This window comes from Leptinotarsa decemlineata, unplaced genomic scaffold, assembly GCF_025532065.1.
Source record: "Leptinotarsa decemlineata unplaced genomic scaffold, Ldec_3_MD MMD2_tig00001621_RagTag_RagTag, whole genome shotgun sequence".
Classification (NCBI taxonomy): domain Eukaryota; kingdom Metazoa; phylum Arthropoda; class Insecta; order Coleoptera; family Chrysomelidae; genus Leptinotarsa; species Leptinotarsa decemlineata.
In genome coordinates this window covers 3155651-3178949 of record NW_027412566.1, presented here as the reverse complement: position 1 = coordinate 3178949, position 23299 = coordinate 3155651, and the positions used below count along the sequence as shown (strand labels likewise).

At 36.2% G+C, this 23299-nt stretch overlaps 2 protein-coding genes across 4 annotated transcripts in view; one reads left to right on the top strand and one right to left on the bottom strand.

Annotated features, from left to right (window-relative positions):
• The window catches only part of Plc21C (Phospholipase C at 21C), a 69823-nt gene extending 58324 nt beyond the window's left edge, over positions 1–11499 (top strand). For both annotated transcript variants that reach the window (XM_074176184.1, XM_074176185.1), the window contains 2 exons: positions 694–948; positions 4856–11499. In XM_074176184.1, the coding sequence (XP_074032285.1) occupies positions 694–948; positions 4856–4930 (330 nt within the window). In that variant the 3' untranslated portion in view covers positions 4931–11499. The remainder of the gene's footprint in view (positions 1–693; positions 949–4855) is intronic.
• The window catches only part of PCB (Pyruvate carboxylase), a 50210-nt gene continuing 37766 nt past the window's right edge, over positions 10856–23299 (bottom strand). For both annotated transcript variants that reach the window (XM_074176186.1, XM_074176187.1), the window contains 4 exons: positions 20881–21278; positions 19818–20077; positions 16412–16797; positions 10856–11961 (listed from right to left, as the gene is read on the bottom strand). In XM_074176186.1, coding sequence (XP_074032287.1) covers positions 11069–11961; positions 16412–16797; positions 19818–20077; positions 20881–21278 — 1937 coding nt within the window. In that variant the 3' untranslated portion in view covers positions 10856–11068. The remainder of the gene's footprint in view (positions 11962–16411; positions 16798–19817; positions 20078–20880; positions 21279–23299) is intronic.

Genomic DNA, 23299 nt, shown 5'->3' with positions numbered 1-23299 from the left:
CGTTACTGAGCTCATAACAAAATTTAGGAAGAAGGAATAAAATGAGAAGCCCCCCTAATGATGAGAAATAGTTTTAGACGAAGTCATTGAAGTTGCTTCATTACATCTGTGTAAAATTCATTTTGTGCGCGAATTAAATGAAGATGTAGTGTAGTGTAGTTTCCAGTTTACACTTTACAAATATTTGTTTTTACAATAAACTGTGGACGACATTCCATAATTATAGTAAATTATATCGTAATTATGAATTTTAACCTCAACTTGGAAAAGTAATTGTTCATCAAACTATTATTATTATTATGTGTCATTATTATTTTGAGCCGTGCAGTAGCCAAGTCGTTTTCTTTTACCTAATTATTCTCTCCGGTATTAGGAATCACACGTTGAAAGGTAAGGCCTCGTTAATCCTTAGCTCGCACAAGTTTCGACTTCTGAGGGTGGGTGCGACAGCTGGTTAACGGAAAAACAGATTTTAAAACAAAACAGATTTAAAACAGATTTCGGATGCACAAATTGATGGTGTATGGGTAAAAATCTGTGGACCATTTTTTTTTCGAAACAATTATTGTTAAAAAACAAATCAATTCACTTATCAGTGAATCCAATTTTGAATTTTTTCCAACAATTTCATTGGTGATAGATAGTGTCGAATCTGTGACATTTTCATGACGTTTTTAATATTTTCAATTCAAGGAACAATTCGAAAAGGAAACATCAGAGCTGATGAGAAAACTGCAAGCCGATCATAGGGAGGAAGTCAAAGCCTTAGCGAAGAAACATCGAAATAGGGAACAATTCACTAGAGTCAAAAGAGAAGCAGTTACTGCCGTAGTTGGCAGAGGAGTCTCCGAACGAGAAAAATTAGGACAGCTGTTCGAAAACCGGAAAGAAGAATTGCTAAGGCAGCACGAACATATTAAGGAACTTCTGCTGGAGCAAAGAGATAAGGTAAGGAATTTGATTTTCAGGATTATGATAATTCAAGTTATTAACAAATATTTGTGAAAAATAAAGCTGGTTTCATTGTTCATTGGTCAGAGCTCAAATACATGGAATGTTTTGTTTGTTGAAACTGATTGATTTACATTTAGTTTTACAAAAATCTAATTCGTCAACACTTTAGGGGAATTTTCCCTACGCTAACAATAAGAATGTTGATAATTTTTTAAAAATACTTCCCTATTATATAGCTCAAAGTATTTATTGTTTTTATCAATTCAACAAATACTTTGAAAATCATGTATTTCAAGTTCCATTTCAAATTTTGCCGCCAAAAGCCTATATTGGTCGTGTAACAGCAGTGACGTCACATGTTCCCAAACACTAATAGACAGATAACGACAGTATAATTTTTTCTCCTAATTATTATAAATTGAACGAGTTATCAAAAAAATTTCTAAGAAAAAATCATCCGGTATTGATGAAATTCCTGGTCGTGTTATTAAAAAGGTTGCCAATGTGATTTCTTCACTTAACTTCACTTTCATTGAGAGGAGGTTTCCAATATACAAAATTAAGGGCTCTCGATCTGACTCTGCATCTTACAGGCCTATATCGCTACTTCAGTCAGTTTTCAAGATTATTGAATACTGTTTCTATCAAAGATTATATGATTACTTTGAATCATTCAGATTATTTTCTTCTAGTCAGAATGTTTATAGAAGAAATAAATCTACAGTTGGTGCAATTGATCAACTCATTAAACATGCGCTGGAAATCTTGGAAAACAATCAGCAGACTTTAGGATTATTTTTTGATTTGAGCAAAGTCTTTGACCTCGTTGACCATGACATACATGGTATACATTGCTCTGCATTGAATTGGGTTGGACCTTAACTGACCGGTCGTAGTCAGCTGGTCTGTGTGAATGGAATGATTTCTGAAAGAAAATGGATATCAAGAGGGGTACCTCAAGGCTCTGTTCTGGGACCCCTTCTATTTTTGGTTTTTATAAATGATCATCCGAAATTTGGTTCAAAAGCTTCCATTACTGTTATTTTTGCGGACGATACTAACATCTTGGTATCTGCGAGAACTATGTCAGAGGTAATTGTCAAAGCTAATGAAGTAACTGATCAAATTTCTGAGTGGTGTTCTATAAATGGCCTGCCGCTAAATTCTGCTGAATGTCAAATGCTCAACTTTGTTACTGAAAATACAACAATTGATAAAAGCTATTTGGTTAGATTAAATAATGAAACTTTACATCAAGTTAATTGTACTAAATTCCTAGGTGTTGATATTGATAATAAACTTACCCGGAAGTTCCATGTTGATAGTGTCAAACTGAAGCTCAGTAACAGTGACGGCTCGTGCATTGGAGAGCAGGGGAGGCTTAAGTCATATAGACTATATGCACACAGAAAAGCCCGCCGGAGGCGCGAAAATTTTCATGTTGTTGCACGCTTTGCTTAATAGTAAAGTTAGGGCATGGGCATGACAATGCGTAAAAGGTGCATGAGGAGCTATGGACTTCATTTTAGTTTGTAAACCATTTAAATGGCCGGCCATGAGCGCAGCCCCATCATAGGTTTGCGCAATTAACTTTTGCCTTGAATTATAGGTGTCACACGTACGAATTAAAAAATTAAACAAATCGTCAGCTGTGCGCCCAGATGAAACATCATGAAAACCCATAAAACGTTCTACCACATTACCATCTTTGACATATCTAAAAACGATTGAAAGTTGTGATGTACAGGTAATATCGGCAGTTTCTTCAATTTCTCATGCAAAAAAAAACACTTTCAATTTCCTTGCATATATTTTCCTTAATAATATATGCCACACTGTCTATAATAAGCTTATTTTGGATGGTTTTTGAGGTACCCGAAAAAACGCTACCGTTTAAAAAAGTGTCAAATTGTGAAAGATATTTGCCCCATAGCACGAGGTAAATTTTCTAAATCGGAGTATCCTATTTTAGACCACGTTTGTTATTCGGTACGGAAAATAAAACACAGGGCCAACAAAAAAGTTTTTCTTGTTTAATGGAGCCGGTTAACCAATCGCATTTATTGTACCAACTACTATTAAATCCTCGATTTTGTCGATTATCTAACGATTTAATTGACATCAAAATTCCCAGATTTTTGATAATGATATAATTATCATAATTTAATATGATAATAATTATTATCATAAGATAAAGACTCAAAATTATTTGTCAGCAACCAATCGACTATATCGTCAGACTTTTCAATTCCGTCCAACTTATCCATAATAAATGAAAAAAAACTTACCGAAAAGTGAAAACCTGAAAACACCTCGAAATTGAAAGAAAACACTTCAAAAACCCATTAATATTACCAAAAAGCACTTATTATCAAGAAACACTAAAACGATTTACCGGAATATTTTTTAGTCCCGGTCCGTCGCGGTATCCCGTCCGAATAATTAAATAAAAAACAAACGCAGTCGTACACTAACGGAGACCAACTGGAGGCTAGCCTCCTCTGACGCTATAATGTCTGCAACTGAAATTACCAATCGGGACGTATGTCGCTAGTTGGATCGGTCTCGTGGAGCCTGTGTTTTTTAAAGCGGTCGGAGGCTTGGCTCCCTTGCAACGTATGGCATCTATTATTTCGGGTTGATAGTTTATTCGCTATTCGTTCATTGGCGGTGCGTTTGAGTTTTGTTGATGCAGGATACAGTGTGGTACGTACTTTGTAATGAGTGATAGTGTTTTTTCGGGCACATTATGTATTTATATTGAAAATTATTGGTAAAGTAATGATACTCTTACTGGTTGGATGGAAGATCAATTTCTGTCTTGATTTATCATGCGCAGACGTTGAATTCTGCCATTTGTTAGGTTAGATTAGTATCTCTTGTATACCCAAGCATTTTTAGGAAAAAATAATCATAATTATTTGTCAATATCTTTTAATTTATTGCGATGAATAGCCTCAAATTTTATGGGGAGGCTAAGCCTCCCTTACCTCCTCTGACGAGCCGCCGTCGCTCGGTAAACATATATATTTACTTCGTCGGCTAAAACAAACAGTCTCTTTTGATGTTCTCGAATTTTTATACCACAGTTCAATTCAGTCGGTAATTTCCTGTGGTCTTGAACAGTGGGGCTTATCAGCTAAAGCTGATGAAGTTTTTGTTATTCAGAAAAAGGTAATCAGAATTCTGGCTGGTGCATCTTCAACTGAACACTGCAGGTCATTATTCATTCGTTATAGTTTATTAACAATGCCTAGTTTGATTGTAACTTATTAACTTTTTTTATGTATGTTTCATATTGACTTTTTATGTTTGTTTGACCTGTTAAATCAGTCAGTATTTTATGATGATATTTTTTATTTAATGTGATTGTGAAGGAAAACTGATTCAATAAATGTTTGATTGATTGAATGAAAATCGATTTCGAAGTTTTACAAATATTGTGCCGTAGCCCACATGGATTCAGCACTAGAGCTTACACAATCTGATATAAATATCATTATGAAGTTAGTTTACCAGTTGTTAATAATAAAAATTGAAATTTTGAGGTTAGAAAGAAAGAACAGTATGTCGCGCACCTACGGGGCGGGTGAGAATGCGGTACTTTTTCAATACATGGTGCGTATACGGTTTTTTTCTCATTGCGGGATGAAAAGTTCGATCCTTCCGTTGATAGCGTTTAAAAATGTTGATAGTGCTGACGTTTGTGAGCATGTGACGTCATACCCTTTGATTGAAATTCGTCCTCCCTTAAATTGAGTTTTATTAAATTACATTTCAATTATTGAATATCCTGAAAATGAAGGAAAATACTGTGTTTTATAATACAAACCTCCTTTTTATGCCTCAACTTTCTCCTATTTCTACGAGAAATCCTTGAATTGGTCATTCAAATTTCTAGGCCAAGACTGCGCTCTGCAAAGAATTCGAAACACGTCTTGCTAGAGTTGAGGGAGAGTCCAGCGATGTTCAGTAGGTGGAAGAGTAGATCCTAACCTAATTTCATTTCAGTATTGAGTACTCGAATAGAGATTGACTCCTCTGAAGAAGGAGATCCGACGACGATAAAATACTCATTTTGAACGGGACGAACAAAAAATACTCTTTGAGATGTTATCGACAATCAATTGAAGATCCATTCATTTGGTATTAGTTTCCTAGGACTTGTTACTAGTATATTCTGTACTGTATTTAGAGAGTAACGTGGTGAAATTGACAGACGGTTCGGAAAATGGAACGGTGCCAAAATGTTGTTGCTGTCAATTGTCGCGAGGACTGTCATTCACTCAATGCACTCTAATATGCATCGATGTTTGTTGTTATTTGTGATAGTAGAGATTAGTTATTACATTAGTCGAAGTGATATAAAATAAAAGAAGCTTAAAGAATAGTCAAAACACTTGTGCCATTTGAATTTTGTTATTCGAATTGATTTCATAGATCGATGGGTTGACGAAAGTGTGGTTAGGGGCTTTACAGTGGTTCAGATTCGGGATAAACGATTCCAGTCCAATGTTTACGCCCTAATTTTTCAAAATAAATACTTCGGATATTCCTTAGGGCATATTGGATGTTAATGTTGATTATTTATAATCATACAAATATAGTTATACCGGGTGGCAACGAAGTTATTGTACATAGCACCATTCACTTGTTTCTAGAATATGAAATTTGAAATTCGGAAAGAACGTACAGTTTCTAATTGAAAAACAACTGGAAACCTATTTGGGTCTAACGGGAAATGAATACTCAAGAACTTCGAATAGAGCCCTGTATTTTAAGATCGTTTTGATAAGTCACGCAAGTGAAATATTTTCTTTCAAAATAGCGCCTAAGGACGTAGGAGCCATTTTCTCTAAATTCAATACGGCGGCGCTATATGACGTCATCTATGAACTTTCCTTGTAAATGCATGACGAGAGCGGTACCAAAAGTGTAATAAGGCTAGGTGGACGGAAGTTGAGAGGGAGGTTAGTTAGTGAAGATAGAAGGAGAGAGAGAGTTCCGTTTCGTTCACTACTGAAAGGTTCAGAGAGAGAGAGGGGTAAAAATTTAGATTAACGGATCGCCGTTAGAGGGCTACCTTGTATATGAATCGACATAACTTTTGATTTTGAGTCGATTGACATAACCCCTAGCGTCCGGAAAGGTCAAATAAAAAAGTCGGAGAACGCTATATCAGCGTTGGCCGAGTGTTGGACGATTCCGATGCCCGTATAGTATAGGCAAATAGGGGTAAAAATTCGTCTTAACGAATCGCCGCTAAAGGGCGACCGAATACATTTGAATCGATTGACATGACCTTCAGGATCCGCAGAGGTCAAATGACAAAGTTGTTCCAAATGGCTTAAAAACACTATATTTCCAGGCTCCGCACCTGATCTAACCTAACCTAACCTACATAACCTAACCTACAACAACTTTTGGTAAACTTTCTACAAGATAAATCAGAATAACAATGGAACAACAATCGATGCAGTCTTGTTGAAAGTATATTTTCATAGGTTTTCAATTATTTAAAATTCTTGCATTGAGTTTATTTCCGGTTGAACTGGAATAGGTTTACAATTGTTTTTTTCATCAGAAATATCAGCTCGAAGCAACTATACCTTCGTTTGTTTATTCAAATTTCGCACCCCATAAACAAATGAATTGATGCGTTCACAATGATTTGGATGTCACCCGGTATAAAGGCCAATATTTGGAAAGCTATGTTTTGACTATCATGCCTTTTCATCAATTTGAAACAGGTGTAACTCACTATGACATCAATGAATAATTATTAAGTATAATTCATATTTTTCGAAAATTTTTGCGTAAATCATATAATGTTTACTTTCTACTCACAATTTTCAGTTAAACACAGCATCAATCATGTTTTGCATTACCTTGTCAACCGTCAAAACATTCATATCAACATTTATGTTATTTCTCTTCAATTGGAATGGACTCCCTTAGCTTCTTTTTTACTTCGAGGTCCACATTTGAGAAACCTTTTATAATGACTTTTCTTTCTAAATTGTTTTTACTAATCTATTTGATCACAAATTGGACAGGGAGTACGTCGTAATTCTGAGCCACTGTAGCTCAAGGAATAATTTATTTTTTTTGCTGATGTTTGTACAATACATAATGGAGTATTATGTAGCATAGGAGTTATTATCTAGTGAAATATAGATGAATATTAGATAGTCGGGTTTCTACACTCAGTTCAGTATTCTTATTTACTTCATCCAAACTCACTTTTCTTGTTATCATTCTACCAAAGGACTTTGTAGATGTGTAAAGATTGATTACTTCATCTGAAAATAGCTCATCTCATCATAATAGATACCGCGGAAGATGCAAATTGAAGGGATATAAAATAGAAATCACAGACATATTGATAAGTAGTAGAAATGAACGGAATTTAAATATATTTTGACAATCAAAAAGTATTACTTCATAAAAAAATCACAATACTTTTAGGAAAAGAAGTAATTTATAAATATGCCATTTATTGACATTTCATGTCAAAACTCAATCAGATAAATTAATAATTCAGGCAAAACCAGTCGATTTAAAAAAAAACAATATAATCTTACTTTTATAAAAACAGGTAATTTTTAAACTTCAATTGTTGGCTTTTTATGCCAAAAATTTATTAGATAAATGGTTAATTCATGCAAAACCAGTAGATTTTGAAAAAAAAGTTACGATATTACTTTTATAAAAACAGGGAATTTATGAATGTTAGTTTTTGGCAATTTATGTCAAAAATTGATTAGATAATTGAACAGATAATTCATGAATATGTTAATTATTGGAATTTCATGCTAAAAATTGGTCGAATAAATGATTAATTCATGTAAAACCAGTATATTTTGAAAAAAACAATACATTACTTTTATAAAAACAGGTAATTTATAAATGTTACTTTTTGGCATTTTATGCCAAAAATTGATTAGAGAAATGATCAATTCATGCAGTTTATAAATTAATCAATTATTGGCATTTATGTCAAAACTTTATAGATAAATGAATAATTCAGGCAAAACCAGTAGATTTTGAAAAACAATTACAGTTCAGTATAACTTGTAGAAAAACAGGTAATTTGGAATTTTATGCCAAAATTGATTAGCTAGTCTCAATCATATTCTGCAGAGTCTTTTGTTATTGTAATGAAAACGTAGTATAATCTGTCTTAGTATTTTTAAATGGGCAGACTTGTGTAGATCGCCCCAGTAGGAAATTTTGAGAACTCAAAATGACGGCCTACTCTATATTAAGCTATATTTTTCATGATTGACTAAACTTAGAAAAGTACTGCCTATTCACTGTCGACTTATGTTACTTTTTTCTGGCAATTCTATAGGTCTGAAGTACCACGATTTTGAAAATCGTTTTCGATAAAAACAATCTGATTTTTGCTTAGTGAAATTTAAAATTGAAATGAAATATATTGAAGTTGTGACTTTAGATTTTCGGTATAGCATGAGCATTTCTTTCGTTAACTGGTTGGGAGAAAAGTGACATCCCAATTAAGATTGATATAGTTCTTTCAATTTTTACCTTGAGATCAAATTACCATGATGATTACTAGAAATAGTTTTAACATAGATTATAGATGCAGATAGTTACCAAGATTCGAATTTATTTTTTTTTATTGTTTTATGTTGATGTTCAAATTTTTATGGATAGTTTCAGTTTTATATTGTGGTATTCTGTTCTCAAAGCTTTATCTATTTAAAATATTCACGTGAAGCAGCCAAATTGGAAATTTCAGGTATGCATTAAGTATTGCGAATTCAGGTACCTCGAAAAAAAAAGTAAAATGACTAAAGTACCAGTAAACATCAAATCAAGTTGTTTAACTTCGGAAAATACCACCAAAATCGGAGAATAATCACCAAAATTAAAGGCGGGTTTATAAATAAAGTAACATTAAATAAGAAAAAAGTAAAAAAAGCAAAGAGTTTATAAAATGAATAAGCTAAAGTAAGGAATAAACGATGAGCTGAAATATTTCCAACTTTTTACTTTATTTTATTCCATAATTTTTTTGGGCATGCGCCAATACACCGTGTCTATAACCAAACTTTAACGTATGTAGTCAATTTGATTTTATTTTTGTAAACCATTTAAAACAACGATAACCTATACCAAAAAATAAATAAAAAAGAGAGAAAAAACTGTTGGAATGTTGAATTGACTATTGAATGATAGATTAAGTTGAACTAATTTGAACAACACCAACAATGATATTGTATTTTAATCGTTAGATGAACAATAAAACCAAACTTGTACTCGAATAATTGCAAATGATGAACTGAAATAAACACCCCTGTATCGAGATGAAATCGTACGCCGGTTTATGGTTTTTATTCTTATCCACAAAATATTGAATACTAATAAATGAATACGAATCGAAACTAGTAGTTAAATTACGAAAAAAACACCTTTTTGTATTATTTGAAAGCAACAATACTATTAAAATTCGCAGAAAACATCGTTCAAACTCAAATCACGAGTATCCGGCTCGAAGGACCAAAACTATGTTGGGTATCAATGTAAGTGGTCTGTATTTTCTGTGATACGATTTGAATGTTGTCCTTTTGCGTGATAAATAGTGAGAGCAAACCGAACTGTGCTTGTTGTCAGAATTACAGCGACTCGTTTTGAAAAAGTAGGTTTTCCGGTTTCAAATCCCGAAGGATTTCACAGCAAAACCAATCTCCTGCCTGACTTGAGCAGCTTGTTGAACATTCGAAAGACAACTCCTTGTCTCAAACAAGCGACCGTTGTTGGCGGAATATAAATAATAGAAACCGTCAAAATTTGGTGATCATTCACTAAATTTGTTGGTCAATATAGTCAATATCGTAAATAATTATAAAAATCAATGTGAAAAGGGACAAAAATATTTGATCTGAAGTTATACAAGTTCATGGAAACATTAAGATGTAATTTGAAGAGAGACGTCAAATGTTGGAAAGCAAATTACAGAATGCCATAATCAATAAATGAATTATCCAAATGAGTATTTTACTTGAAATTTTTCAGTAGTTTTTTCAACAAAACTATAAGGAATTTTAAGGAACTTGAGTAACGTGCTTGAGTAACGTATCTCTGGTTTTGTTCTAGTCATACATTTACGTTTTGTTATTATTTGTTGAATATTGTTAAATAACTACTGACATGTTGAAAATTATAATTTCTATGTACTCAACAATATTTATAAGCAGTGTTACATTCCATTGTGACGAATGTTAGTCTACAAAAGATTCGAACTGATGTACTCGCAATTGAACGCTTTTGTAGAACTTTTTTTCGTCGTTCATTGAATAACTCATATTCGTATAATCTATATTTTTCCAACTCGTGCCTTTTAACAATAATTTTACTCGACACTGTTCTTATTCGTCAAATCATGTATTGAGTGTGTTTACTATAATAATGTTTATGTCTAAATAGATTTATGTGCTGTATAAAAATGTCTTTGATTTCAACTAAATGAAACCGTCATTCAATCAATTTCCTCTTTTTACCAAAGGTTTTTATAAAAAAAAAAAAATTGTTTGATGGTTTAATTTTTGGACAACTTTGTGTATCAAAAAACTGATTTATTAACTGAAAAGTTTGTTTCATGAATATATTTTTCAAATATAGTTATTTTATTTCCGAATAATAATAATAATTTGACCAATAACTTTTTTTCTAGTACTGGGTCAATCAAAACTCAAAAACCATATTCCCTTGAACTCTTTCAAATGGATATCCAAATATTCTCATATTTTTAGAATTATTTTCTGACAGATTCCTAATATGGAGAAATATATAATGTTAGGTTATGATTCTCATACTTACCTGATACACAAATGACCATATCGAGATCATTTCCATTATTACTACAGATAAAGGCAACTGTATAAAAATATATTTCAAAATAGAATAAACAAATTACTACTCACATGATTAATGATAATATTGTATAAATCATTTCAAATATTGAAAAATTAAGTATAAAAATTCAACAAATCGTAAACTTAACAATTAAGGAATTCAACAAAGAAGCAAACCTTCTCCTAGCACAGCCAAACAGTGATGTATGTCTGACGGAAATCTACGTTCCTCGCTACTCCATGGTGGCTATCAAGTCTTCGGCTTCCAACTTCATTCCCATCGTGGCATCCAAACTCTTGATGACCCCTTCCACGGGGCTTTGCACCACGGTCTCCATTTTCATAGCGGACAGGATGACCAAGGGAGTTCCCTTCTCCACTTTTTCCCCGACCTTCACTCTGATGTCGATGATGGTTCCTGGCATGGGCGCTCCCACCTGTTTTTTGTTAGTTTTGTCAGCTTTCGGGTGTAGATGCATTTCTTTTCCGGCATCTTTGTCTCTGATCATGACCGACCGCAGCGTTCCGTTCAGTTCAAAGAAGACTTCCCTCTCTCCGTTTTCAGTGAGGTCCTCAGCTACGGCAAGAGTCTTGATCCCCAGCGTTTTTCCTTTTTCTATTGTCACCTCGAATTCCTCCCCTACCTTCGGGCCGACTAGGAACACCCTCGTGTCAAGTTTATCCACTGGTCCGTACTTATCTGAGAAAGTTAAGTACTCGTTGGTCACTTGGGGATAGAGAGCTGCAGACATAACGTCTCTTTCTGTCGCATGTGGAAAGGTTTCTTTCAGATCTTTCTCCAGCGCGCCAAAATCAAGAGGAGGCAAACTCTTTCCTGGCCGGCCTTCAATACGGGGCATATTTCTGAGCACTTTGGATCGGAGGGGTTCCGGGAAGCCTCCGTAAGGCTGGCCGATGTGTCCCTGGAGGTATTCCACCACTGACTTGGGGAATGACAGTTCTTCGGCTTTCTCAAGCACATCTTTCGAGGTGAGTTTGTTTTGGACCATGAATTGGGCGAGATCCCCTACAACTTTGGAGGAGGGGGTTACTTTGATGATATCTCCGAGGAGAATGTTTGCTTCTGCATAGGCTTTTTTCACGTCTTCAAAGAAGTCGCCAAGACCTGGAATCAAATGTTAATTGAAAGTGCGGGGAAAGTAGTGAAATGAGCAATCTTCTGAAAGAACTCTACAAAATATATTGCTACTCATATCAATAGGGAATAAAGCTTGGCCTCTGAAAAATATTTAGTTAAGAATTCCACGAACCACCATTTTACTTGCAAAAATACCATATTATAAATGTTGGATCCATTTTCACTGACCTCCAGAAAAAGTAGGTTCTGAATTTTTTAAGGATGAATAAAATTTCATATTGTAATATTAAAATACGCTAATGTTACATCAACACAGTTATAGTTGAAAACTAAAAGTTCCAAAAGAGTTGAAAAAATATTCATCATAAAAAAGCATTTGAACTACTTATATTACAACATTTGGTGATGATAGTTCAACTCAACCACAGTTAAACGATTTGTGACAGTTATGAATCGAGTAAGAAATAACAGAATTCATTTACTTCATGAAAGCTGTGATATTTTCAAGTTCATTCGGTAGATATTCTTTTATTGTTGTTATAATATGTATAGTCTATCCATTCCCAATTGGAACGGCAATAAAAATAAGAGTACAGTCATAAACATTTCTTGGCTGTGGCCCCTAGTCGCCCAGATAGTTACTAAACGTGCTATCAAATGTAGTTGAGGAATAAAGGCTCGGCTAGCTGGACTGGCTGAATACTAATTTTTTGTCCGTTTCACAATATTTCTTTATCAGTGCCGTGTATTCGTGGGGTAAGGTGAGGTAGTGAGTGGTTTTGCAAACCGATTTTTGAAAACTTTTCCTAGAGATCAATTACCCTAACACCAAACTGATATTTCTGCACTCGACGCGCGTTTCGCTAACAAGGTTAGCATCTTCAGGAGAAGCAAATTGATACTGAATCTAAAGACAAGGGTTATCTGTTTATATACCTAAAGTTTTTTGGTCCGATGTGGACTTTTTTTGTTAAATGATGATTATCCTAATTGATTTTTCGGTAATTAACTAGTGGAACCACTACCTGCAAATTAATTTGTCAACAATAGATTAAGAAGCGGACATGTTCAAGTTCAGCGAGTAATTTTGAATATTCATGAATGCTTGAAGAAGGATAACTGTCAAACTTCACAGAATGTTGTTGTGAATGGAATATGCGAGTTAACGAAACTATCTCGTTCGACAGTTCTTCGAGTCATTAAAATAGGGGATGTCATTGACCATGCAATGTAACGAAAAGAAAGGAATAAAAAATTCGCAAACGTTGATGGTGCTACAAAAGATGTGATTCGGCGAACAATTTATGGTATTTACCAAAAAAAAGAAGTACCAACCTGGGAAATGATTTGGTATAAATTACTCGACTATCCCGATTACAATTACAAATCTTTAGAAACTCTACGAGGTGTCTTATTGTCTTGTGGTTTCAAATATAAAAAATTGAACAATCGAATGGTCATAATGGAATCGACACGCATTGTTCAACTCCGACAAGAATATTTGAGGCGAATGAAAAACTACCGAGAATCCAGCAGACATATAATCTACTTCGACGAACCTTGGTTTGACACTCATGATGTTGTCAAATATGGCTGGGTAGACGAAACCAAGTATTGTGCTTTGAACACACCTTCTTCAAGGGTAAAACGTGTTATAGTTTTGCATGCCGGGAATGAAAGTGGTTTCGTACCTAACGCTTTGCTTCTGTCGGCCAAAAATATAAAAGATTCGTCTGCTGATTACCACGAAGATATGACTGCGGCTTTATTCGAAACCTGATTCAGTGAGCAGCTTCTCCCAAATATTCCTCCAAACTCGGTTATTGTTATGGATAACGCTTCGTATCATTCTCGGTTATTGACTACGATACCAAACAATTAAACAAAAAAGCAGATATTGTTGATTTCATGCGAAATCATGACATGGAAATACCCGAAAAGATTCCAACGAAAACGGTATTACTGGCGACCATAAAACAACGTAATGTCAAAAAAGAGTATACTATTGATTCGATGTGTGAAACACGTGGTCATATTCTCCAACGTTTGCCTCCATACTATTGTGTGTTCAATCCAATTGAAATGGTTTGGGCCACAATGAAAGAAAGCTTGCGGAAATGTAATCAGTCACCGACTTTGAATGCTGTGGTGCTTGACAATATAAGGCGAGTGGTGAATGAAGTAGGTAATAGTGATGTGTGGAAGAACCGTGTGGCCCACGTTATAAAAGAAGAGAACAAATATTATGTGCAAAGTTCCATAAATCCGATCGTTATTCAACCCGATGATGATTCCACCTCTTTCGAATATAGCGAAGAAAAATTTTGATTTTTCTAGCAATTTTGTTGGACTCTATTATTTTGTAAATATATGTTTGACGAGAATTCGGTGTGATTATTTGTGTTTTCATTGTATTTTAGAGTTTTCGACTCGGAAATCAACTACCTTATATTTCGAAGTTTTTCACATGTACCCATGGCGCAAAAATTCAGTTGAGCTAACTTTTTCATGGGGTGATCAATTGCTATGATTGTAAGAATAAGTAACTGAAAAACTACCACTGAAAAATAATATGCCGACGCCTATGTTGAGGCGGGAATTCCTTCTCTGTGCTGTTCGAATTGGTATTGGAAATACTATAAAGTTATGGCTAGAGATAGCCGGTTCGTTACAGTGCCTGATATAAATATTCATATTATCAAAGCATTGACTGCTGTTTCTAGAAAACAGGTTAGAATATTTCTTCACAAAGACCGAAGAATCACAGCGAAGGTACTGTCAAAGTGTCGAGTTCAGCAAACAACCCCTTTACCAACTGGCCGGATAGCCCTAGTTACTAAAGCCATTCAATGAAAAAGAAGCAGAACTCCTGTACAGTTTTTCTAGAGGTTTGGAGGGTAAAGGTAAGAAGAACCGCTTCATATGGGAGGAAGCTTGAAAGTGTACAATTTCAGCAGTAAATAACAGTTCAAAGACCCTCCAGAATGGCGCTAGCATAGGCACAGGGGATTATATGAATCAATCAGTTGTTAATTGATTGAAGTATGCTGAGTAGGGAAATTTAATATATTTAATGACTAGAGTAGTTAATAACAGTGAAATATACAAGACCTCACATGTTTTGCGTAGTTGAAACTAAATTCGTCAATATAAAACCTAAAATTATTGCTGTGGTAAATTTACTCTGTTGCTATTGTGGCGCCACCTTTATGTAGCACATTTTAACGGACAATTTTTCACAAACAGAGACGGTCTCCTTAACCTCTACCCTCCATACTCTGGGGTGATCACTTGGAACCCTTCCCCATGTAAAATATTTTGTCAGAAACTTTCGACCTAGGTCCATCTTAATGAAGAAATGACAAAGAGATCCAATAAAGTTCAGCATGTCATTCACAGAGATGCTGAGTACAACTCATGTGATGCAAATTGAAAATGTTAAGTTGCCACTTCAATTTTCAAGGTTGTAAATTGATAAATTTTGTTTGCTTCATAATGTGTGCAAAATTGGTCAATGTCACTTTTAGCGTCGCGAGTTTTTCACAAAACAAAAGCGAGTCGGTGAAAACACCAGGATTTCTATGCATCTTTTTTCTGCGATCTAGTATCCAAATGAAAAAAAAAGTTTAGTTCTGTAGTCCGAAATCAATGACCCACGATGGATATTAGGATTAGGGGCTAGTTCATGTGGGAACGAACATCGCATAAAAATTGGGATTCAAAATGGCGTCGTGTTTATCGTAAAATAGTTGAAAAAATTGAACTTTTTTGCTATTTCCGCAAAATTGTATACGTCAACACACAATGAGGTTATATTGCTATTTTATTTGACTGTCGTTTTTTAAGCCCATACATCGAAATTTTAATCCGAAATGGTCAGGTTGTTCAAATTATATCAACTTTACCGTATATATAAAGCTTCATTGAGAAAACCCCGTCGTTAAGGCGTGAGAAATATTTCCAAAAACAGAAGAAAATATGGAGAATATCACAACCTTGTGGCTGAAATGAGAATTAGTGATCCAGAGAATTATTTCAACTGTTTCAGGCTGACTCTCCATTATTCAATAAATTATTGAATTTGGTTGGTTCTTCATTAAAACTCATTTTGCAAAAGAACCCCACGCTCCTGCACTTAAGTTGGCAGTAACGTTACGATAAGTGGTTTGAAAACACGCTCCTATTGAACAAAACTTGAGAAAATTGTTATTCCTATTTTCCGATATGATCGGGTCTGGTCTTAAAAGTTGTAATTCGTATAAGTTGTATGCATCGACATAATTATGTCGGTGGTCGTATGTCATTATTCAGGTTCATGTAATAAAATTTAAAATTCAACAATGAAATCCCTAGATATTGCTCCCTTCAACATGAACAGGGTATTTTGACAATTGGGCCAAATTTGCGGAACAAAAATATTATCGCAATCGTATTAATATGAACTCGCCTTAAGAGTGAGCTCTCATAAAATTCTTACCTAGAGAATAAGCCTGGAACTGCAAATTGGTATACTGTCCACCAGGTATTTCATTTCCATACACATCCGCGTTGCCACTCTTCATTGTCGTGGTACACTCGAAGGGGGCATAAAGCGTCCTGGTTTGTTCCCAGTACGCAGAGTACTCGGAAATTTTGGGTAATGTGAAACCGGTATCGAGATCGGTCCCTATTAAACTGGCAACTATAGCTCCCATGCTCGGCTGGCTCGTCAATCCGGACATGGAATCTACGGCGACGTCAACGACATCTGCACCAGCTTCAGCACATGCCAACATTGATGCTACACCCGCTCCGCTGGTATCGTGAGTATGGATGTGGATCGGAAGGTCTGGGTATTTGTCTCGAATAGCGGTGACGAGCATTCTGTAGAAATAAAGTTTTTTGGATATATCAGAATAGAGAACTACGATAAAAACATTAGAATTATGATGTTCGGAATGGTTTCCGCGGACAGTAATCTGTAGTCCGGGATGAATCGCTTCTGATGTTTTCAGTTGTTCGGCTTTGACTCTGAAGCCATTTTCTTGATGTCTGTAAATCAGATCCAGCCTCATCTCTCTTCAAAAGTCATCAAGAAACAGACCGCACAATAAGCTTTGTAACACCAAAACCATTGACATCGAAAAAACTCACCAGGCCAGGATAACCCGCGAAGCTATTGAAATTGATGAACGTCCCAACGGCTTCAACAAAAGAGATGTTGCACAAAGATTACATCATTCATGGAGTTTATTACTGTCACACCGTCTCCCAACATTGCACACCTCGCTTCTGCAAGTCACACTCCCGTTTCCATTACCTCCTCAATCCTCGCTCCCACTACTGGTTTGCCCCTTCACTCGGCCAGGGACACAAATATCAGAACAGAGCCTAAAGACCCACAGTCGACGCTTGAGAGTAGGCAGATTGAGACCCTTGCGGAGATCAGTGACGAGAGTGGGCAAATTGAAACCCCGGCGACAAATCACAAAACTCTCAAAGCATGTCACTACCTGAAGAGTAGACAGATTGAGACCGCAGTGTAGTCATACCTTTTCGAAAATGGCTTCAGAGCCGAAACGTCGAATATCCGAAAACACCTGACGCAGTTCAACCTGGATTTCGAATTATCAGATGGCTGACTGAGGAAACCTTTCCGCTTTTGGAAAACAAACTTAGTCTAGCTTTAGAGAGCATATTCAGGATTCTCACCTTTGTAATGAATATGTTTCCATTCCAGATTCAAAGTAACAGAAAAGTGTATAGTCAGGGCAAAGAATACAAAGCCCATAGAAGCTCAGACATTGCATTTTTGTGTCACCTGAAATTTTTAGTACTTACCCTGACCACCAGAGGGCGATGTCAGTCAGATGTCAGTATTAAATGTGAGTGTCAACAGAATTGGGTAGCTGTACCTCGAATGGAAGATCCGAACGAACCCAGAAAAAACTCAGGCCATAACCATGGGAAGAACGATATCTTCTCCAGCTAGGAAAGTGAGGGTCTCTGGAAGGGAGATCAACTGGCAAGCGCGGGTAAAGTACCTCAGGCTTCTAATAGACCATAGGCTCACCTGGAACCCGCACATTTTATACGTTAAAACAAGGATTGAGGGCCGGATAGCTAGTCTGAACCCTGTGATCAACAGATGATCTAAAATGAGCCTCAAATATAAAATTACCATCTACAGCACGATGTTCAAGCCTGTCATCATTTATGCTTCAGGCGTCTGGGGACAAGCGGCTCCGCCTAATATCTCCATTCTGGAGAGATTGCAAAACAAGGTTTGCAAACGGGTGATTGTGAATGCTCCGTGATTCGTGCGGAATGAAGCCATCCGCAGAGATTTGCAGCTGCCTTCCATTGGGCAGTCCATTCAGTCGAGGAATCAGCGAGTTTTTGATTGCGCAGAAACTCACGATAATACGTTAGTCAGGGAAGCTAAAGATCACGCCGTAGACGACCCCTTCCGATATAGAAGGCCCCGACACTCTGTCGAATGAGGCCCTAATGTCCCCCGTTAACAGATGAACAATTTTTTCATCCAATCACCCCAGCCAGGTAGGGGTACACCATGAAGGGCGACACTGATATCTGAGGACATTCATGTCGCCATCCCACCATCAGTCATGACCCATTTGTCCCTCTGACAAACATCAGTCGAAAGGGGAAGGGAGCCAGGCTCCAGACCAAAATCAAGACGACTTTCCACAATGGGGAATGTTCCTCAATTTGGGTTGTTACAGCAAATGCAAGTTTTAACAAAATAAAGTTGAGTTTAATTCATGAGTTTTTCAAATTCACTTATAAAAGTATTCAAATTGATGTTTCAAATGTTGGGTTTTAATTTTTAAAGGGATTTGTGTCTAATTCACATATTGGCAACAGCGCCTATATCAAGTTTAAAGTCTACTTTAAAAAGGAAAATTATCTTCATAAATCAACAATTAAGGCAAAATATAAATTATAGTTCAATACCACCTCCACAAGCCACATAAACAACAGTTGTTTTGTTATTTATTTATATAAAGGAAGATAGGTTAGTTGCACAAAGTGTCATATGCCACAGAATGTCTCGGAATTCGGAACATAAGTAAACAGAACAGCACGCCCTTGAAATATGTCATCTTTGTTTGTATCATACAGGTAACAGATTCATTGTCCTTTATTAGCTATGACCGATGTTGCCAAATGGTGAAATAGAAACGAATCCCTTTAAATGCGCTGTTTTAGAGCTCTTTCATATCGAAGTCGGGACGTACGCCAAAATCAAATTGAATTAAAAAGCCGACTGGATTGTCAGCGACTGCTAACCAGTTCAGTTGGTAATCACATTAAATACCGACATCGTACTAGCATCGCCCTCTGGTGGTCAGGATAAGTACTAAACATTTTACGGCACACAAAAATGCCAGTTCTGAGCTTCTATGGGCTTTGTATTCTTAGGTCAGGGTAAATACTAACCACTTTAATCACTCGATACGTAAATCTATTTTCCAGATGAGTTATGAATTTTCAAGATTTAATATCGATAGTATTAAATTCACAGTGGCCAAAGAGTGTACTGAATTTGTTTTCTCATGTATGAATTGTGTGTATATATCAATTTTCCTTTGGCAGTGACGATTTTCCCAAGTATATCTCGTGAAGGGAACTACAAACCAAACTGCCACATCTAGTAAAAAGTCAACGAATCGAGGAAACACCTCGGATATCCAATAGATATTTATTTCATGTCCACAAATATGTAGACATGGATACAAAATGGATATCCATATTTGGACAAAACTGAATGTCCATGGTACATCCTTCTTGACAATAATGTATATCAATTGTACTTCAGAAATCAGAGGTTCAATTATTTCTAGTAACACACCTATTTATTTTAATAACCTACTACTTACTTGCCAGCCTTTGGTTTGAGTAATCCTGCCATATCTTTAATAGCCAATACGTGCGTTCCAGCCTTAACCAGTTCATCAGCTATTTTCAAGTAATATTTCAAATCATACTTCTTTTTATTTGGATCGCTGACATCACCGGAGTAAGATATGGCTGCCTCGACTATTCCACCAGCTTTCCCTGCGGCTTCCATCCCGACAATCAGATTTGGTAAATAATTTAAAGAATCGAAAACTCGAAAGACGTCCATTCCGGTTTGAACCTGAAAATGCAAATAGCTGATCTGACTGTTTTCCTACTGAATCAACAGTTGGGTTAGATTTGTTTCAACGTAATGAATTCAAACTTCAATAAATAAATAAGTTCAGCTTCTTCATTTGATGAATGATCTTCCATGTTCGATGGTGAGATTGAAACTGCCAGAAATGGAAAACCTCATCCACTTCGTGGCAGGGCAGGCACAGACAGGGCTGCCCAGACAACACACAGACATCCAGTGGATATCCAATGGACGTCCAAATCATCCCGGGACATTTTATGGACCTCCAAAATACACCAACTGAGGCGACCATAAGATATCCATGGAATATCCAGCATTGGTCGGGTGTTCCATCATCTGCCTACCTTTCCAACCCTGTTAGACAATGAAGGTCATCACTAATATATTCTAACAGTTGTTTGGTGACATTTCAAAAGAAGTATAATCGTCTTGGATTGGTCCAATTCTGGTGGAGTTTGATTGTTGCGTCCTCCTTTGTAAGGAATCAGCAGCTTGAGTACCTTCCAGGCCAGTATGGCCAGGAATCCAGTCTGTAGACAATTTAACAAGTCTTCTTACTGAGCAGAGTATCTTTTGCAGTTCCCTACCAACTTGGCTGTTGCTTGGTGAGAAATAATAATAATAATTGATTTAATTGACAAAATGTAGTACAAGGTATAAATCATATCTCCTACATTTTTGTCAAAAGACAGAATTCAGGTTCTGTTCTAGTCATTTGAGTAGCGGAATCAGAACTAGCTCTTCCATTCAACCATGGATAACCAATGATAATTGAATAATCTTACCGCCAACTCGCAAAACTTGAAGACAACGTTATCGGGGTAATTCGTATAACCAACTGCGTTCGCCCCTCTGAGCAACATCTGGAAAGGAATATTGGGGATCAACTTCCTCATTTCCTCCAGCCGTTCCCAAGGACATTCGTGCAGGAACCTGAGCGCCACGTCGAAGGTGGCTCCGCCCCAATTTTCCAAAGAGTACAACTGACTGAAGTTGTGGGTCACGAACGGAGAAATCTTCAGCAAGTCGTGGGATCGCACCCTCGTAGCCAGAAGGGACTGGTGAGCGTCTCGGAAGGTGGTGTCCATCAGGAGGAGGCCTTTGTTGTTGCGGATGGCTTTGGCGAAAGCCTCAGGACCTTGCTCTTTGTAGATTTGTCGGAATCCTTTCGGTGGCTGGACACCTTGAAAATATGAGAGATGAATATGCAGAAGCACATTTGACGCATTCAGAGGCTGTATTTGAAGTTCAGGTTGGAATTAAACTTGGTTGATTGTGTAGAATATCTACTGCATTAACTTTCAATTCAACTACAATTGTAATATTAGTTTTAAATTCAAAGATAGGAAGCGGTTAATGAAAGACCCCATATTTTTCTGTCTGTCTTTCGCTCCTTTCCGAGTGTTTGGGAGATATTTGGGATAACGTATAAAAAAAACAAAACATTCAAATCTGCATACAAAGTACCCACATAATCATCCGTAGAATCACCTGCCTAAACATTTACATGAGTTTAAATTAGATTTAAATTTCATGAACTAGAAGAACTAGACACTTTTCTGAAGCACATCAACAACGTAAGTCCTTCCATCACTTTTACAATGTTGAAGGAAGTCCACAACGAATTGCCATTCTTAGACGTATTGGTGAAGAGGACCGACACTAAGTGGGAAACATCTGTATACCGAAAACCCACTCATACGGGACAGTATCTGAACCACGAATCCAACCACCATCAATCGACTACGAGAGGAATCATCAAGACTCTACTACACCGTGCTTTTGGGCTCTGTAATACAAAGGAATGTCTCGGAAAGGAACTAGGCATCATCAAAAATGACCTTCAACGGAATGGCTACTCCAGAGTGATGGTGGAACAGGCTTTAGCTAGAAGACAGCAAGAGCTCCACAAGGAAGAGAAGCCGCCACAACCAGTACGTGTACTCCCCTACATCAGGAGATTGTCGTAGAGAATAAGAAGGAGTGGGTAACGTGAGAACCTGTTGTAGATCTGGGAACACTATCCGTAGCAGTCTCACAAAAACCAGGCCACCAAACGCGGACTGCGATTCCAAGAATTGCATTTACCGGATACCCTGCGAGTGCGGAGAATCATACATCGGTGAAACTAAGAGCGAGGAGAAACCAGCAAATCCGGAATAGCAGAGCATGTTTGGACTTATCACATAACATCAAGTGGCCTCAAGCTGAAATCATCCACAAAAAGAAACACTGGTTTAGGAGAAAATTCAAAGAAGCCGCATATATGTTGTCCAACAAAGCATTTAGCCAAACTAGTGTAGAGATACGCAACATATGAAAACCTGTAATCAAGTGGAACACGACCAATTCCTGCCAAACGGCCAGCTTCTGCTAAAACCGATAAAGCGGAGAGAGGAAAGAGGGGATAGGTGAAAGCACTCGAATGACCTATAAATAGTCAGATCTCAGAGGAATAAGTCCAGTTTTCACCCGAAGACGATTGTGGATACTAACAATCAAAACGTCGTGTAATAACTTGGTTTGGAATCTTTTAATTTTTTATTTTTCATTTCTTGTTAATAATTTGTTATTTTTCATCTCGTGTTAATAGTGACATTTTTAATTTTTTGGTTGTTGCTTGTATTTCATTTCATTGTAATTTCAGTTTTTTTGTTTCAGTTTTGGGATTTCAAATCAATTTATATCATATTAGACAATGGAAGTCCGAACTTATAAAATTCATAACAAGATCTTACCTTATCTAAGCGTACCGAAATTAATTGATGTTTTGTTCAGGTCATTTCGGCTTCAAAATATTCTCTTTCAACAAAGATGCATTATTATGGACTAAGGGAACCTCCTTTCGACTCTATCAAAGTGACACACTAGATACCCCAAAGTTCAGTTTTGAGACCTCTATCATTTATCATTTATGTATGTATATTTACATTTTTTTCAAGTTTCAGTTCTAATTCATATTTTTTTGTGTGCTCTTTTCGTACTAAGTTGTGTTAAAGTCAGTTTTTTAATTCTTGTTTTTGTATGTTTTGTATTGTTTTAGAAAAAATAAATTGTTATTAATATATCAATGATTTTTTGCTTTCTGTCATCTTTATACTATTTACAGATGGATATTAAACTGATGGATTTGAAAAAAAGGATTTGCAATTCACTGAGGTCAGCATAATCTATAATGTATTCCAGAATTTACTTCACTATGGT